The 19972-nt window shown below is 39.3% G+C and overlaps 1 protein-coding gene across 1 annotated transcript; it reads right to left on the bottom strand.

Moving 5' to 3' along the window:
• Positions 1–315: 315 nt before the first annotated feature.
• LOC117993167 (delta(24)-sterol reductase-like) lies at positions 316–16668 on the bottom strand. Its single transcript, XM_034980919.2, has 10 exons — positions 16587–16668; positions 11968–12174; positions 11069–11224; positions 7102–7326; positions 6005–6099; positions 5605–5779; positions 4852–5010; positions 3910–4107; positions 3376–3513; positions 316–3088 (listed from the first exon to the last, which is right to left on the bottom strand). The coding sequence occupies exons 2-10, from the start codon at positions 12157–12159 to the stop codon at positions 2885–2887; spliced, it is 1542 nt and encodes a 513-aa protein (XP_034836810.1). The 5' UTR covers positions 12160–12174; positions 16587–16668; the 3' UTR covers positions 316–2884.
• Positions 16669–19972: the final 3304 nt, after the last annotated feature.

Raw genomic sequence — 19972 nt, 5'->3', positions numbered from 1 at the left:
ATGGCCAAACTCTACTCAATCTGAGAAAAGACCTGTGCTCAGTAGTGGAACGGCAATAGGTTAATCGTGATGGTGATGTCTGTATAATATTTAAAAAAAAATTAAAAAGAGCAACCGCCGAGTTTCTTGCTGGTTCTTCTCGGTAGGAACGGCATTCCGAACCAGTGGTAAATTAAAACTACCTGACTATTCATAAGTACTTGTAAAAAGTTTACATGAATAAAAAAACATTCTATTCTATTCTTATTCTATATCACCATTTTTTGATGCAACCATGGAAAGTGAATGAAAGAAAACAAACAGATTTTAGCTCGATAAATTTCTTTATTTTGTTAAAATAATTATGTAAATATTACTTTAATAGATATGCATGTGTCGATATTATTTTTAATATTTTATTTTGTATTGCACCTTCCAAGTTCTCACGAAGCGTACCTACCTACCTAGAAATGGGCAACCCCTTAGCTACGCTAGAAATGGGGAAATTTCCCTGGCGCAGTGGTGAGTGCTATGGTATTTTCAGTGGGATGTCCTGGATTCGATTCCCGGCAGGGAAAATTTGGAATTTTATAATTCCTTTCCTTTGGTCTGGTCTGGTTAGCTTCGACCGTGGCTAGTTACCACCCTACTAGTAAAGCCGTGCCGCCAAGCGATAAAGCATTCCAGTACGGTGCCAAATGAAAAATATTTAAATTCAACAATATAGTTTTGTCAATTTTAACATTGTCTGTTGGTATCCACACTAGGTAGTCCTGTGTCGTGGGTACCTGACTCGCATTAACAATAAACAATGTAACCGGTTAAAATTGATACACGGTTCATACATTTTGACTTTCTTATTATACATTACTAGCGACCCGCCCCGGCTTCGCATGGGTGGCAATTTCCGATGGAAGCTTGATTTCTTCTGACAATTTGTTCAAATATCGTCATATTTCAACAAATTAACACAAACCTTCCTGAATCTGAACCTCTTGAATCACTCTATCTATTGGGTGAAAACCGCATTAAAATCCGTTGCGTATTTTAAAAGATCTACGCGTTCATACATACAGACAGCGGGAAGCGACTTTATTTTATACTATGTAGAGATAGTTAGGTACCATAAATAAAAATAACATACTGCAACGTAAAAATACTTCATAGTAAAAGCTTAGGAATTTAATTAGGAACATCGGTCACCCAAAAAATAAATAAGTAATATAATATTTCTAAAGCATTAGGGAAATACTATTTTATGGCTGAACATAACTAAGGAGTTATTTTACTATTCTAACTTTCTAAGCTAAAGTAAACAAGTAATTTTTATTTTCAAACGTTCTTAATATTAAAATTTTGTGTAGTAGATTCACTCCGATTCGAAAGCACTTGTAAAAGCTTATTTCAATAAAAAACTCTCCTATCTATTCTATTCTACTCTTAAATATATCATTCTGAGGAAAGGCATTCTTATAATATAGGCAGCGTGTCTTTCGTCCGACTCCAAGCCTTTGTAAAGCACAAGCTATAGCGCGAGCAAAGATGTAGCTCGCATTAAGATGTAGCTTAGCTTAGTATGCGAGCTATTCATACTATAATTATATATTCATACTATCTTCTATCTTCTATAATATAAAAATGAATCACTAAATATGTCATCGCAAATCTCGAGAACAGCTAAACCTAATTCGCTAATTCTTTTTTTATAATATTCCTTGAAGTACGAGGATGGTTCTTACGGAGAGAAAAATTTTAAAAAATTGAATCGACTGTTAGGCAGAACGAAGTTCGCCAGGACAGGTAGTAGGTACTTAATAATTATAAATTCGAAAGTGTGTCTCTCTGTATGTCTGCTAGCTTTTCACAGCCTAACAGTTTAACCGATTTTGATGAAATTTGGTTTAAAGTTAGCTTACATCTCGGGGAAGGACACAGGCTACTTTTTATCCCGGAAAATCAAAGAGTTTCCACGGGAATATCCATCCGTTTAACCGATTTATATGAAATTTGGTATTCATAGATAGCTTGCATCCCGGGGAAGGACATAGGCTACTTTGTTCACAGAAAATTAAAGAGTTCCCACGGGATTTTCAAAAACCTAAATTCACGCGGATGAAGTCGCGGACATCAGCTAATATTTTATAAATGGTAAGTTCATAATGAAAACTAAAAGAATGACCTATGTACCTACAGTGACGGTCTAGTCAACTTCCGTCTTTTATAGACGAAACACCAATGCAGTAAATCGGATGACCAAAAATGATCACTTAGAAAATTCAAACTATTATCAACACGTTCAAAAATGTTATCGTTAAATTATCTCGAAAAGAAAAAGAGGAACCATAGATTTAATATGACCTCATAATGATAATTAGATTTTAAATTAGATTAGATTAAATTAGATCTAATTATAACGATAATTTAATCCTAGGTATGTATTAAATCAAGGAATTTGTATATTATTATATCTGTAAATTAAAAAAAGGAAAAGAAAACTTGCTTTGCTATGCTACACTATAGCCATCCTTGTGCATGGGTAAATAGAATTTATCTTAGTGTGGTAACTATAGAGCGCGACAGGTCGACATTACAATTGGGATATAAGGCGGGGGGGCCACCCCGCACACCCGCATGTCACCCGCGCTATTCCTCACCCGGTTAGTGCGGGGGTTGTGCTGGTGTGCGGCAACCCCGATTGCCATGTCGACCTGCTGGCTTTTAAACTCTTCGAAATTCGAACGTCATTGACCAAGCTTTTATTGTCATCAAAATATTTTTATATGCTCACTTGTTGTGCGTGCGGCGCGGCGTGCCGTCCTGGCTATCTAGCAAACGCACCGTGCGAATAGTTATTTTCAATCCTTGTAAATTGCTACTAAGCTACTACTTACATAAATCTTAATATTTATTTTCTAACATATCTATTGACTTTCCCGTATATCTCCGGGAAAGCCTCCTTGCAGTAAGGCAGCGTGTCCCTCAGTTTATCATAAAGCGTGTGGTCGAACATCTGTCGGAACTCCTCCCTAGTCGTGTAAGTATCCGCGTAGAGCATTTGAAAACCGTGTTTTTCTGTTACGAACTTCTCTATTCGTCGTGTTGATGATTCCTGAAAATTCAAACGAAAATTGAATTGATCGAGCAAAAAAGGGCCTGCAGCAAAATTTTTTGATTTCGAGTAAATTGATTTAAAGTCTGCAAGGTTTGCAGGTACTGACACTGTGATTCGGGATAAGATTTAATAAAATAATTTAAGAAAAAAAACTATTTCACCCAAAAAAATGAGCTTGGACCAACATAAAGACTCCAGAAGTACCTATATAAAATCAAAATAAAGAAGGTTCCTTGGAGAATCTGTAGACTCGAAAAACGTTTTTTAAGGTATTAGATTCTTACAGTTTCAAATCCTTTAGCTTTAGGAACACCATAAACTCCTATGTCCACGAACATCTGCCATTTTTTGGTCTCGTCAGGAATCTTGAGCTGGCCCGGATTGTTGAACACCTTGAATGGACACAGCCAAATGGGATACACCTGGAAATAAATGGAATGATCCTAAAAATAATGAATTCGAAAGAACCCAGCATTATGCATTATGCAGATTTTGTCCACAAATTATCTGATATTTGGATCATGACAGTATAGTAAAATCTGAATTTAAAACCAACGAAGATTATCCACTTTGTGTCTTACAAATCATTCTTGGTGTGATCTACTTACTTAATTTACTAGTTTGGGTGCAGTTTTAAGATCCGAAATACTTACTCTGGAAAATTGGCATACAATATCTACTATGTGTTGTACGCCTCAGTACCTACTTTAATAAAATAAATTTCATATCACTTGGGGTTCACAAATTTAATGTAGGCTATAAGTGAGGTGCTTGCATGTTTGCTTGCGTCATACTTTAAAAAAAAACTTTGCACACACCTCAAACTCTTGATGAAAGGTCTGAATAGCTTCCTCCAAGGTCTCGATCGGCACCAACATGTCCTGTATGACGTGCGACTTGTTGTACAGGTTGGTGACGGCCTGGGGCTGCGTCAACTTCAGCAGGGAGATCTCAGGCGGCATCAGCCAGCCGAACAGGTAGCGGAATACTGGGTGGTTGCCGAAGGGAATTATATCCTGAAAATGTTAAGAATAAAATACCTATAGGCTTATAAGACTTGGTTTTTGTTTTTTCTAGTATGAAGTGCTCAATATAATTACGATGTATTAACTGTCTTGGTCTAAGCGCTTAGCTTACTCAGCTGCGAATCGTGAGATCCCGAAAGGTTCGAGATTTGGGACAAAAATATTTTCTGTCAATAAATTTTCATCAGCAGCCCCGAGTTGGGAAGTGGAGCGGTGTAACGCCCAGTGCCTCGGAGAACATATAAAGTTGTAGATCCTGCACCTGATCTCTTTCCGTTTGATTTGCACTGTGTGATGTGCAGAGTGTGGGTGCAAACACCCACCTGCGCGCCCACGCTTGTGCATTGCAATATCTCCTGCGTTAGTTTCTAGCTAGTGTAGGTACGTTGAGACTGGCTGAAGAGTGTAGCGGCACAAATTCGTTTAGCAGAACATTATTAATTAATTTTTTATTTTACTAGCTTATCCCCGCCACTTCGTCCGCGTGGACTACACAAATTTCAAACCCCTATTTTACCCCCTTAGGGTTGAATTTTCAAAAATCATTTCTTAGGGGACGTCTACATCATAATAGCTATCATTACAGACCGATCCGTCCAGTAGTTTGAGTTGTGCGTTGATAGATCAGTCAGTCTGTCAGTCAGTCAGTCAGTCAGCTTTTCCTTTTATATTCATAGATAAATTATAATTAGCATTATATTCTAGCTGCTGAAGCGATAAGAATAAATATTTAACCTGTAGTTCCCAAAAGAAGCTACGTGTGTGTCTGTGGTAGTAATGCCTCAGTGGGATGTATTCAACACCAGTCTTCTTGTCTCCGTTTTTATATCTGACGAGGTACTTCTCCACTTGTTTGAAAAACCACTCTGAATACCACTTGCCGATAGGGTTGAACTGAAAATTCAAAGCTTGTCTTTAACGATTGATGGTTAAATTGCGGAACTTAGTACTTACATAGTCCAAAAAAAAATCGTTTTAAGATAACATTTTTGCACTTTACTGTAAAGTATTATGGTTCATAATTAAGGTCTGAGATGTGTCATACACATCGTGGTGAGGAATCAAACTTCTGAATTAAGGAAACCATTTTTTAATTACTTGAAACTAGCTGACCCAGTTTAGGTTTTTTATTTCTGAAAATTTCTAGACGGGTTTGCCTACGTGGAAAATTTCAAGTTTCCAGACTCAGTGGGTTGGGCTATACGAAAGAAAGAAAGAAAAACGTTTATTTTTAAAATCTGTGCTACATGTGTGCTGCACATTACGAGTTAAACCTACGGGTTAGGTTATCCCGTCGCCTCTAATACTTGAGCAGTAAAGTTAAAAACCTCAAGCAGAAAAAGCGTCGGAATAAACTGTCATGTGTAGCACAACCCGTTAATATCGGTTGATATAATATTATGCGTTGATATATATAATAATGATAATATACGTTGATATATTAAACGTCAATTAGTCAGTTTCTCCTTTTATATAATTTAGACTCACCTTGCCATCGTCTCCCGTTTGGTCCACCATATCACCAGTCATCACAACCCCGGTGTCTTTAGTAAATAACAATGCTTCGACGAATTGATGTGGTTCTCCCTTTAGCGACTCCTCTCTGAACCGATTGCTTAGGTCTGATAAACTTGTGTAGGGATAGTATTCCAAACGTACATACCTGAAAAATGCGTATATGTACCTATGTTTATATTTTCAGCCCAACAAAGGCCTGGTTGTGAATACAGTTGGAGATATTCAGACAAGAATATAGAGACAAACATTATCACTATCAACTAATGGGTGCCTTCATAACACTGCGTATTGTGGAAGAGGTTCTGAGGTATGTGAAGAAACTAGTGATTGCTTATAAATATTTCCTTCGACTCAAAATACTTAAACTTACTTTTTCGCAGGCACGACTTTTATCAACACAGATGTCAGGAATCCTAATGTACCGTACGACCACGGTATCGCGTAGAACAGACCAGGGTTGAGAATCTGCAAAATAATTATTTTAATTTGAAAATTTAGCTTATTATCGTTCCAGAATCTTAATTGGAGCCTCATACCATTTCCACGTTCCAATGTTGTGTCACTTTGGTCAATTCAAAATAATTGCTGTAGCCGATTCACCAACTGACTGAACTGATTCATTAGATTGATGTCGCGTCAAAACCAATTAGGGGACATGGGTTCATTAAACTGCGAAATTATTGGCGAGACTTTTTTTTTTTTTTTTTTTGTTTATTTGAAAGTAATCAACAGCGTAAATACATAATTATTATTTAAATTTAAATCTAGGTATAACAGAAGGCCAAAAGAGATTACTTAAAATTATAATTAAACTATTTTAACAGAATAGAGTTAGAATAAATGTAGGTATATACAATAATAAAATAAAATTACAACAGTGTGTGTATGATTGTATGTGTGTGTGTATGCGTGTGTGAGTGTGTGCTTATGAGTATGTATGAGCGTGTGTGCATGTGTGTGTGTGTGTAAATGGGAGTGTATGATTGCATGCATATTTAGATGTTAGCTACTTTTAGACTTGCCAAAAGGTTATAAGCTTGGACGTAAAACATTAAAAACGGTTTGGGGTCTTAATTAATAGGGTTTTAATTATTCTGCTTACTAAGTTTCAAGGTAAACAACAAATATGTGCCCTTAGTTATATTGAAAAAAACCGGCCAAGTGCGAGTCGGGCTCGCGCACCGGGGGTTCCGTACTATAGTCTATTTTTCGACATTTTGCACGATAAATCAAAAACTATGATGCATAAAAATAAATAATTTTCCCCTTATGTCAGCTATAAGGCCTACCTACCTGCCTACCTTTCAGAGATCTATGTAACAATATTTTGCTGCGCCAAAAAATTCGTAAAGGCAAGTTCAGGGTTCTCCATAATCGTTGGCGAGGTTCCACCAACGCTCTCAAGCTGTCTTAGGTAAAACCGATGGATATCGAGGTAAGTATGTTATAAGGTATGGTTATACTTACGTCATTGCAAGTGACAATAGAGCCATCAGCCAGCAGCAACTCATACTGCAGGCATATGTGCTGGAAGAGACCATGCACGTGCGAGGAGGTCTCCACGCCCGTGCCCATCACTAGCCCGCCCACCGTCAGCTGGTCCAGCTCGGGCACCACTGCTGGCGCCAAGCCAAAAGCTGCCAGGGTTCTGGACAGCTGGCCCATGGTGACTAACGGCTCGCAACGAACTGTCTGAAAGCAATTTTAGGCTGATGATATTATGTTTCAAGTAGCGATGGAAATTACTGTTAATTTTTAATCATTTTCATTTGGTGAAATTAGTAGTTTTCTTTGCTGCGCGCCCTTTAGCTTAGGTCAATGACCGTGCGCGCATAAAGGTTAAATAATAAAGTGGGATTAATTGATGTGATAATTTTCAAACTTTTGAGCTTTGTGAATCACTACTTTAAGTAAGATAGCAATTATTAGTGTTACATATGAAAAGGCTTTTCATGTGATTTTTTTGCATGCTATCTGTGAAACGGTTCATCTCTAAACTCTCAACACTCAAGAGCTATTTCAGAATTTTCAGTTACTTGGACCCGGGCTACTCACAGCGCACAGACTGCAAAACAGTGCACAGACTGCAGTGAATATATTTCAATATACCTACCTAGATAACTACATAGCACGATTAATTTGATGGTTTTATTTGTCGGTATTAATTCGTCCCAATTGCACAATAGTGGTCACAACGGGACTGCAGTTCTGCGAGAGATGAAGTTCGAGCTGTCAAGGGCAGTAGCGAACTACCCTCTTTCTTGTTCTTTTCGCTGGATCTTCAAGAGCTGTCCGGCAAAATACACACAACTACACTGTTAACTTTTACGATGCTGCTTTTTGATTTGCACAATATGCTTTCATCTTGGCCTCTGCCGTCAAGTCGTCGTGCTGTCTGTCTGTCCTCATGTAACCTTTAGATACTTGAATAACATATTGTTATTATGATTATAAAAACAATACTTACCTAATTGTTGAATTATAAGTACATGGGCGTCTTACCATGTATGTAGCAATGAATATTTATTTTTGTTGGTAGGTATGTGAAAATGTAGTTTAGGTATAATTAATTATTCAACAGATAAGATGCATATTTTGTAATTGGTAACTGCAGTGCATTTCGTTGGTATTTCAGTTTAATAGGTGCTTATCATTAACTCGGGCTATTATCTCTTATCAATCTTCCGTAGATTATAATCTTCCTACTTATAAAATTAAAAAGTAGAAGCTGACTGACTCAATGAAAAGCAAACAAAACACCTGTTTATAAAATTCCATTTTTTATTTTTTATTCTGACACAAGTAAGCCGACTGCGATCCCACCTGCGCGAGCTGCGGGGTGATTCGCTAACTCAGTGTCTAACACTGAATGATAGACACTGAGCTCATTTGACATTAGTTGGTTCTACATTGCTGCTTCTAAATATTTTTTCATAGAAAATTTTCAATGACTTAGAAATAAATGTCAAGTGAGTTCGGTGGTTGTGTTGTTTCGGATTGACTATGCTGCGTAGGCCCTACTGGCCGCTACAGCGTCACCGGGGGGGTTGGCGAGCGCGAAGCTCCGCCTGGGGGTGAGCCCTAGGGCTCGAAGAAATAATTTGAGAGGTCGGGGGGCAACGTCCTCCTAAGGGCGCCTCCTGTGAGGCTCGGACCACGGCTTAGGGTGACGTTGGGATGGGTGGAGTTGTCGGTTTTGTTGGTTAGTCCGTACGCCCCCGAGGCCGTGGCGTGAGCCCACGTCCGGGTGACGTTAGAAATCGGGGACCTCGTCTTCGCCGGCGAAGACGCTGTGATGAGGTTGAATTGTGTAGCCCTACGAGATAGGGTGCATTGTCGGTCATGATTTGATCGTCGGGGTCATTAAGGACGTGCTTAGGGCGTCTTTTATCTGGGGGGTCGTTTCGGTCAGGGGTGTAAGTCGCTGCCTCAACTATTAGGGGGTTGGGGTGTCTAATGGCTTTCTCAAAATAGTTTTTGGAAAGCTGTTTAAAGTAATGAGCTATTGTCGGGAGTTGGAGGTCTCTGTGGAGGTCCACGTTGCGCATGTACCACGGGGAGCCAGTGGCCGTACGCATAAACTTATTCTGTAGGACTTGGAGAGGTTTGAGAGAGGAGGGCGGCAGGTGTGCAAATGCAACACAGGCATAAGACATTATTGGGCGGATGCACGTTTTGTATAGTGTGACTTTATGTCGAAGTGACATTTTGCTCTTTGCGCAAATCATGGGGTAAAGACGGGAGAGCACATACGCTGCGTTCTTGCGGACTCTACGAATGTGCGCGGCGAAGCTCATCTTGTCATCAAAGGTTACACCCAAGTACTTGGTATTAGTTTGCCAGGGAATGGGGCGGTCGTAAAGAGTTATTTCAGTCTGTCGAAGTTTGTTTTGTGATTTCCTTTTGGACTTTTGAAAGAGCACAAAAAGCGAATAGTGCTACTCCGGGACTGAGGATCGAACTCGGTGAATGCTATGATAAGTCAGACGTAGTTTGCATTACGCCACCAGTTCTCTTAGTTCGGTGGCTTTCGTTCAGTGTTACCTAGGTAAATGTTGTAAGCAGTGCAGTGCCAGAGGAGCTTGGACACTCCTAAGGCTGGATCCACAGATCCACTAAATATTCCAGGAGTGTTCAGATTTAGATCTCATCATCATGATCAACCCATCGCTCGCTCACTACTGAGCACGGGTCTCCTCTCAGAATGAGAAGGGGTTTACCACGTTGGCCAAGTTCGAATTAGCTGAATTCACACACCTTTGAGATCGCTATGGAGAACTCCCAGTCATGCAGGTTTCCTCACGATGGTTTCCTTCACCGTTAAAGCAAGTGATATTTTGATTGTTTAAAACGCTCATAACTCGAAAAAGTTAGAGGCGCGGGATCGAACCCCGACCACCTCCCAAATAGGAGGCCGATGTCTTAACCACTATTCTATAATCTATCCCCGTTAGGCTATCACCGGACCTCCGGAGTAGATTTCATTCTCACCTCATCCTACAACTAGTCTCGAACCGGAACTGCGGGATTTGGCGTTGTGGGTGCAACTGAAATGCAAGAAGTTCATGTCTCAACATCGCTGTCCCTGGAAATTATAATCTTGAGGTCGTTCAAGATCAAGCGCTGGCTTGGCTAGACGTCGCGTCATGAGCGCAGTCCTGAGAGATCTACTTATTCAAAACCGGGCAAGTGGTAAAAAAATGTAGGAAGCTGGATCAACATTTAGTCGAAGAAGAATGAAATAAGTATAACATGCTAAAATGACGTCGAATATTTTGGAAGGAATCCCAACGTATGCCTTCATGCACTAAATTAAAAGGATGCCTTCATAATCACATGTGCGTGTTCTCGTTAACTCGGAGGCGTGGTGGCGGGCCCGCTAGCGATATAATATCAAAGTAGGCACGACGTCTTTATACCTACCTGCCTAATTATGTGAGCTAGCGAAGAAAACAGTGTTCATTCACATCAATTCACTTCTGATTTTGGATCATTTTAGTTTAGGGTTCTGTGCCGGAAAGGTGCCAACGGGGCGCCCTATTACTAAGCATCCGCTGTCTGACATTTCTGACTGGCTATATTTCATGAAACCTAATTTTTTCTTTAATCGGACCGTTTCGGCCTACAAATCTGAACTCATTTCCAAGCCCGTTCAAGTCCAAAACTGTGCTGAAATTAAGTCCAAAGTTTTTAATTTTCGATCAAAACCTTCATGATCAAAACAGTACAATTTACAGTAAAGTTTCAACAGTTTTCATTCAGGTTTTTTGTTCCTCCTGTAATTTTTTATTTCTTACAAATACCTACACCATTTTGTTCGCTTACTAACATATACTTAACTCGTGTGCGGTTCTTGGAGTGTAATTACACAAAACAGATACGAATTACATCTTTATAATAATAATAGATCTCGATTTAAATGTAATGATATTACCATATTCTCTTTATCGATTTCCAGCACATCGACCAGGTTGATGTGGATGTTAGTGAAGTTCTTCTTGTAGATGCCCTGGCGGAAGGACATGGTCTGCCACGCGGGACGGGCGGTGCAGAGCTGCGTGCTGCGATCGCCTGCCAACCATTCCCGTATCTGAAATGATATCAATAGATGAGGAGATCCGTAGGAGAACAGAGTAACCAACATAGACAAATGGGTTGGGATTTGCGAAGATGAAGTGGCAATGAGCTGGGAAAAAACAGATAGACGTTGGGGTCTCAAGCTGCTAAAATGGTGACCTCACACCGGAAAGCTCAGCGTTGGATGACAACCCCTGGTTCCGGATGTTTTCAGTATGCAGGCCGCATTGGAGAAAAAGAAGAAAATTTAAAAAAAAAAATTAAAAAACGGGTATCAAGCATCAAGCACCACTCTTGCTCCGGCTCCACGTGATCTTCAGCCTCCTTTGCACGAAAGTTGTGACTTGTAATTATCAATCACATCAAATCACAAAATATCAACATCAGATATCTTCATTGGTATCTTAATATTGCAATTGGCTGAATTTATGATTAGGTATAGGTATGCAGGTCTGAGAGTTCTCCATATTGATCTCAAAGATGTGTTAAATCTGCCAGTCCACACTTGGCCAGCGTAACCGAACCCTTCTCATTCTGAGAGAAGACCCGTGCTCAGTAGTGAGCCGGCGCGGCGCAGCGATGGGTTGTTGATGATTATGATGGTTAGGTATCTATTAGCTATGGCTGCAACCGTGCATGTTTAACCGTAAATTTTTTATCCAATAGCGCTAAAGTACCAAAATACAGGAATGACTACGATTGCCCTATTGTAAACTAGCTGTCAATCTGCTTTCCCCTCATAAAAACAGAACATACCTGTCTCTGTATCTCCTGAACTTTTCTATCATGGGCCTTGGGAGCGCTGTTCAGCCGGAACGCGACGTAGTTCCTGAGGGTTGACCAGATCTTCCAGGCGAAGGAGAGCGGCATCAGCGTGGTGATCACCACCAGCCATCGGTACTCTATCAGGATGTATTCCACGAGAGATTCCGGCTGAGCCGCGTCCATGGTGAATATGGGAATCTGATAGTGATAAATAATAATAGAGCTCATTTATTATTACAGCGTAAATACATACAGAGCTATTGATTTATTTTTTTCATTTGGAAACCAACGGCTTAGTTATTAAAGTAAATATACTTAATTTAAAACTCATAATAGGTTTTCACAGGTAAATACCAAATTAGCACGTAGACAAGGGTACTCGTTAAAACACAGTGAGAAGCAAACCATAACTAAATAGATATTTGCGTATCGCTAGGAAATAACTTAATTAAACTTCGAAATTAAATAAGATATGCTGGATTCGTTATAAATATTTTATTAATATAGTTTCTATATAATTATAGTATTGTTAGTACGTAGTACTCGTAGTTTCTAAGTAGTAAATAGTAAGTTCTGTGGCGTCATCCGGATCAGAATCCCGGCTGAAAATCAGCACTGAACTTATATGCTCTTGTGTAATATGTACCTAACTAGAACACACATACAAGGCATTACAACATTATGCTGAGCTGGAACTTTTATTCGGGTGGTGCCACACAATTTATTCCAGCCTTTCTTCTGCTCAAGGTATTTCGACTTTAATGGTCAAGGGGTAGAAGCGACAGAATAAATAACTAAAGGCTAAACTCATTCATTACACCAGAGCCTTTTTCTACCACAGCTTAAATGACCTATGAAAAGGTGAATTTTAGACACATCCCTCAATTCCTCTCACATACATTGAAGAAAGGAGGCCAGCCTATTTTCACTATTTGATGGTCTTAGAAGGCCTAAGATCTAATGGTGTTGGTAACGCCCAGTGGCAAAAAAAAACAGTTGATTACGCTTGTTGCCTTTTTGCCACATTGCAGACTGATCATCAAACTTTTCGCTAAAATTGATGTTATAAGGTCTAAGATGTGATGGTTTTAGTAAAGCCTAGTGGAAACAGAGTAAGTAAGTAAAATCAGTTAATTGCGCTTGTTGCCATATTGCTGACCAATCAACTAACTTGGGTCCGAATCAGGCAATTTAAATATGTATTTCCTCCCTGACATGGACTCGTGAAATATCTAATAAATAAAAATATCTGCGGGTTGCGGATTGTGGATAGCAACCGCTGCCGCGCAATTTAAAATTGCAGATAACGAAAAATAAATTCATCTTGGAATTTTCCAAAAATTTTAAATTCAAATAAAAACAGAACTTCGAATATGCTTACGGTGACATGTTGAATTATTTATATGTATAAATCTTAAGTTGGTACCTACATTTTGTTTGCATGAAAACAGTTTACGAGGTACGTACGTAACTACCCACTTCATCATCATGATCAACCCATCGCTGACTCACTACATAGCACGGGTTTCCTCTCAGTATGAGAATGGTTTGGTCATAGTCCACCACGCTGGCCAAGTGCGGATTGGCAGACTTCACATATCTTTGAGAACATTATGGAGAACTCTTAGACATGCAGGTCTCCTCACGATATTTTCTTTCACCGTTAAAGCGTGTGATATTTAATTTCTTAAAACGCACATAACTCGGAAAAAATAGAGGTACGTGCTTGGGAACGAACCCCCGACCTCTCGAATAGGAAGCGGACGTCCCAATCTCTAGGCTATCACGGCTCTACTGCCTACTTATGTAGTATCTAATCTAGCCTAGATAGTCTTTGACTATATACTTAGTCCATAACCATACTTGTTTCAGATGTTTCTAATATTGGACCTAATAAGTAGTAGGTAAGAATAGTACCTACTATTGTAATACTAAGTATATTCTGTGGTAGTATGCACACGTAGCCTCATCATCATCATCGCGTGCCTTCTTCGAAACGAAGTTTGGAGGTCGTCATGCGAAAAGCTTCTGTATATTATTTTAAAGCCGCCTCTTTTAACTTTGGGTAACTAAGCCCTGTCCACCCCCATATCGTCCAACCATTTGCGTCTTTGGCGACCTGGAGCCCTTTTGCCTTTAATTCTTCCTTCCAAAACTAATCGTACCCCACCCTACCCTTACCTTACCCTACCTTAGGTACGTACCCTAAGGGTAAGGTCACATTACCCTGATGGGATGTGTAATGTGCTTGATAAAAGGCGACGCGACACGGTATAGTTGGAACTATGTAAAGCTATACTACCTACGTAACTAGATTTTATTGTTTTTTAATTGTCTAACTATAAGATTCTGAGCTATATAAAATCTGTATGTGTTCGAGATCTTGAAATTAAGATTTATGTTCCTGTTTGACCTGTTTTTTATTGGGCTCAATAAGGAACGTACAAATCATAAATTATTCGCTGATTTTTAACCGAGCGACTTCCAAAAAGGAGAAGGTTCTCAATTCAGCCCGTTTTTAACTGACTTCAAAAAAGGAGGGGGTTCTTTAACCGAGCGACTTCAAAAAAGGAGAAGGTTCTCAATTTGACACGTTTTTTTTATGTAAGTAAGTACTTACACCGATTTTTTCGAGTTTACTGGACCGATGTGCAATTTTTTTTTATCAACAGCAGAAGTTTCCCTGGTGGTCACATCAACATTTCTAGATCCAACTCGTTAATCCTGATGCTGCAAGGTTACTGCTTGCGTAAGTTAGAAGTGTTCATAGTGATTTGATACTGTGAGTACCAAGCAACAACTTCATACTGGGTCTCCAAGTCCCAACTCCTCAACCCAGATGATGCAGGGTACATCACTGCTAAACTATAGTGACTCAGGAACTGCGGATGGTGCAATATTATTTTAGGTACCAAGCATAGGCTACATCACTGAACTTCAGATCCCAACTACTCAATCCTGATGCTGAACTCATAAGCGGTGGGATTTGGGAATTTCTGATGTCGAAATTGATATTTTGGGTATCCAACGACTTCATGGTTACACTCCAAGTCTAAACTCCTCAAACCTGATAATGCAGATTACAGCACTCCTAAACGACAGAGATTCAAGAACGGTTCCGGGAGAAATAATGATGCGAATGCCGAGCATAGAATTCTAAGTCCCAACTTTTTTTTTAATTAGTTTATGACCACAATTTTTTTTTTTTTTTTTAATGAAAATATTACAATAAATTATAAAACTTTGGCCCGCGTGGAATGGTGCCAATAACACTGGCTGCATTTCCTGGACAGCCTGGCTGATCCGTTGCGCAAAAAAATGAGCCAGCCCTTCTGTCACCAGATGAGACTTAATCGCGGTGAAATGTCTCGTAATTTTTTTAAAAATATAGACTAGATATTTTAGTTACCAAGCAATTGACTACTTACACTAAAAAGTTTAAAATAAAAATAAAATATTAAAAAACCGACTTCCAAAACTACTGCAAAGTAAAAAAATAACTTTTGTTTCTACACGTGTACCTATGTAATATGTACATGTAGGTGTGATGTCGGCGAGCATAATAAAAGAAACTAGAAATCAAAGCGTGAAGCTCATCCGACTTCAACATACTATATACACGTGTAGAAACAAAAATTAGGTACTTGTTTTAAGGGTTCCGTACCTCAAAAGGAAAAACGGAACCCTTATAGGATCACTTTGTTGTCTGTCTGTCTGTCGGTCTGTCAAGAAACCTACGGGGTACTTCCCGTTGACCTAGAATCATGAAATTTGGCAGGTAGGTAGACCTTATAGCTGGCTTTAGGGAAACAATCTGAAAACTTTGAATTTGTGATCACATCACACAAAAAAAATTAAATTGTGGTCACAAACTAATAATTAGTATTTTCAATTTTCGAACTAAGATAACTATATCAAGTGGGGTATCATATGAAAGGGCTTTACCTGTGCATTCTAAAACAGATTTTTATTTATTTTTATGCATCATAGTTTTTGAAATGTCTGTCTACTATGGAAATATATCCAAGTAAGTAACTATGGTGAATAGTTACAGCCTACCTATTAAGTCGTTAGTGTACCTACTATCAGATAGGTAAACAAATAACAACGGTAACGGTAACGGTGAAGGTAAACACCGTGATGTAACATGTATGCCTGAGAGTTCTCCATAATGCTCTCAAACGAGTGTGAAATCTGCCAATCTGTAATGAGCCACCGTGGCAGATTATGGCTAAGCCCTTTCTATTATAAGAGGAGACTTGTGCCCAGTAGTGGGTACCGGCAATGGGTTGATCATGATGACGATTATATAGACGTACGTACGTTTTCATGTATTCTGTACTTGGAAGCACGACAGAATTGCAGATTGTATAGATACTACTTATACTTAGTGGCTAAGTTTTGTTTTCAATCAAAGGACGTAGGGCAGTTCTTGGCCTAGGTCAAGGGAAAAGTATTTTTATTTTCATTTACAGCTGTATCTTTTAATTAATCTTATGATAAGTTCTATGTATTTTTTCTTCGTTCGCTTTTTTTAAATACCTAAGTAAAGGTTAAATGCAAAGGGTGATTCTAGTTATTTTTAACACGCATACAGTGAGCTTGCTTACCTAGAAATTGTTCACGTCCTGGACCGTCGCCCGCCGGGCAACGACTGCTGCTTAGCAATATTATCGAGCTCGCCTCCACGGCCACTTATCAATTCGTTATGATAATTCGAATATGAACAAAGGTTTCGTGCCTTTGGAATCGATGTGATTTTTATCAACTTTACTACTTCTTATCCTTTTTTCAGAAAAATCTTAAAAATCTTTCCAACTTGAAGGGGAAAGACATGCGATGTCACATTTTTATGTTTTTAGAACTGAAGTGATACCAATGTATGGTTCAAATTTGGTAGTACGAAACGCCATAACACACTTTTCAGTAATATTTTGTCTGGTGGGAGGCTTCGGCCATGGCTAGTTGACACTCTACCGGCAAAAGCCGTAACGCCAAGTGATTTAGCGTTCCGGTACGATGCCGTGTGGAAACCAATGGGGCATGGGTTTAATAAAAACATCCCTTAACTTACCGGCAGTGCTACCAGCCATGTTTGTTAAAATCTTTCAGGAACCTTTGTTTTCCCGGAAAACTAATCTGCCCGATCTTTCCTTGCATAGAATCACTACCCATATTATAAATGCGAAAGTGTGTTTGTTTGTTGGTTTATTGGTTTGTTCTTCAATCACGTCGCAACAGAGCAACGGATTGACGTCATTTTTGCATGGATATAGTTGAAGACCTGGAGAATGACAAAGGCTACTTTTTATCCCGGGAAATCAAAGCGTTTCCACGGGATTTTTAAAAACCTAATTCCACACACACGAAGTCGCGGACATCAGCTAGTATATAATAGTACTAACATAATATCTGCCCGGCGAACAGTTTCAAAGATTAACCCGCACAAATCGGCAAATAAAATCAAACTCACAATCAGACACTTCAATTTTTATTGATTATTACATAGGTAGTTCATCAATAAAATTATAAGTAGATAGAAATACAAGAAGATGTCTTGAGAACCCCATTCCCATTAATCATTGACGTATCGGGCGGCGCGGCGGCGGCAGCGGTGCACTCAATTATACGGTCTGCAATTTCATATCATATAAGTCATTAGATGATGCCCGCGACTACGTCCGCGTGGACTTGCGTTTTTTAAAATACCGTGGGAACTCTTTAATTTTCCGGAATAAAAAATAGCCTATGTCCATCCCCGGGATATAACCTAACACTGTACCAAATTTCATCAAAATCGGTTGAACGGTTGGGCCGTGAAAAGCTAGCAGACAGACAGACAGACAGACACACACGAATTTATAATATTGTGATTTTTGCGCGTTTGTACCTACCTACGTAGATAGATTCATAGGTAAATAGATAGATAGATAGAAATACTTTATTGCAAACAAAATATTTAAAATAAACATGACAAAAAACAAAAAACTAACAAACAATTGTATGCAAAGGCGGCCTTATTGGTCAGAGCAATCTCTACCAGGCAATCTTTGGTGAAAGGAGAAACTAGGTGTGTTGGATCGTACTTACACGCAATACACAGAAACTTATCTAGTAGTATAATATACGCAGTAGTTTTTGTAAAGCGCGTCTTTTGTCACTCGAGCGCATCTCTATGAGCATAGAGTAGACCTACACGCTTAAAAGCTTCGTATACGTGCGAAAAAAAGCTGTGATAGCCTAGTGGGTAAGATGTCCACCTCCTATCGGCGTTCGGGGATTCGATCCCGGGCACGCACCTCTAACTTTTTAGAGTTATGTGCGCTTTAAGTAATTAAATAAGACTTGCTTTAACGGTGAAGGAAAACATCGTGAGGAAACCTGCGTGCCAGAGAGTTCTCCATAAAGTTCTCAAAGACGTTTGAAGTCTGCCATTCCGCACTTGGCCAGCAGCGTGGTAGTCTATGGAAAGTAATCATTCTGAGAGGAGACCCGTGCTCTGTAGTGAGCCGGCGCTGGGTTGATCATGATGATGATGAATGATGATGACGTGCGAAAGACGCCAATCAAAAATATATTGCTATTGACGTATTGACGACACGACACGCTGCAACAAAGAGACGAAGGTCGCCCACGGTGACTTTTTGCGATTCGATATCGATACCGTCACAAAAAGATAACGATACGTTCGCGATACTGCCGCTGGTCATATAGGTACCTTCTTTTTTAATAATAATTACAAGCGGACATAGGAACGGACATATACTTATACCTACATACATACAAACAGGTCAAACCTCCTTTGGGCTTGGTCGCAGTCGGGTAAAAATAGCGAGCAAACGAGCAGGCGGGTCAACTGATGCTGAAGTGATTACCGCCGCCCATGAACATTTGCAGCACCAGAGGAGCCGCCAATGCGTTGCCGGTCTTTCACGCCCACGTAACAGTAAGTAAATAATAGCATCGCTACTATAATATGCGATACAACATCGATACCTATGCGATACTGCATCGATACAGATGCGATGCAGCATCGATTACAGCTGTTATGCAATCTAGTGTGATCGACTGATAGGTAGGTATGCGCTGTCACTACTACACACGCACAGCTGTTTTACGATCTATAATAAAACTGTGTTACTATAGTACGCGACAGGTTGAGGTGGCAATCGGGGAGAGACCGCCCCCCACAGCCCCGCGCTAACCCGGTGCGCGCCAGCGCGGGTGTGCAGGGTGTCCCTCCGCCTCATACCCCGATTGCTATCTCGACCTGTCGCAGACAATAGGTAGGTAGGCCACACGTTCCCCCACGGTTAGTACGCTTAATACTATGTTAGTATAAATAACAACATAAAAAGAAACCTTTTTTATTTCGTTTTTATTCAATAAAAATCATTGATAAAACCATTTGAAAATTCATCTTTGAAGCATCCCGAAAGGGAAAATAGGAACAATTACATCTTTATTCACCAAACGAAAACTATCAAGAGATAGTAAATACAAGGCTACCTTATATTTTATTTACAGATCTTATTTTTAACCCCTGTACATGTCCTGTACCTAGGTAGGTAGGCATAACTGTACCTTTATGATTGTACCAGATAGGTACAATCATAAACACAGCCTAGGTACTACCCAATTACACATCTAACCATAAAAAATGTTAGGTAAAGACAACGGAATCGGTGCCAGTAAGTAGCTATTTACAAGGGAAAATGTTTTTAACAGACTATATTATATACCTACGATATAAGATATACATAACCGATAGCTGCGTTTTACATAAAAATCACCTATACCTACAGCTACTTACTTACTACAACTATAATAAAATATACCTACCTACTTAGTTATTAGTACCCCACTTATTTGCTTGTTGTTATACAAAATCAATCGAAGTTTAATAAATTTAGTTAAGTATTAAAAAGTATTGTATAAAAATAACGTGTTAAAATAGTGATTGAACTACCAATTTTACAATTTGGATTTGGCATTG

This window comes from Maniola hyperantus, chromosome 23, assembly GCF_902806685.2.
Source record: "Maniola hyperantus chromosome 23, iAphHyp1.2, whole genome shotgun sequence".
Taxonomy (NCBI): Eukaryota; Metazoa; Arthropoda; class Insecta; order Lepidoptera; family Nymphalidae; genus Maniola; species Maniola hyperantus.
The sequence above is the reverse complement of the archived record's forward strand: the minus strand, read 5'-3'. Positions and strand labels throughout refer to the sequence as shown.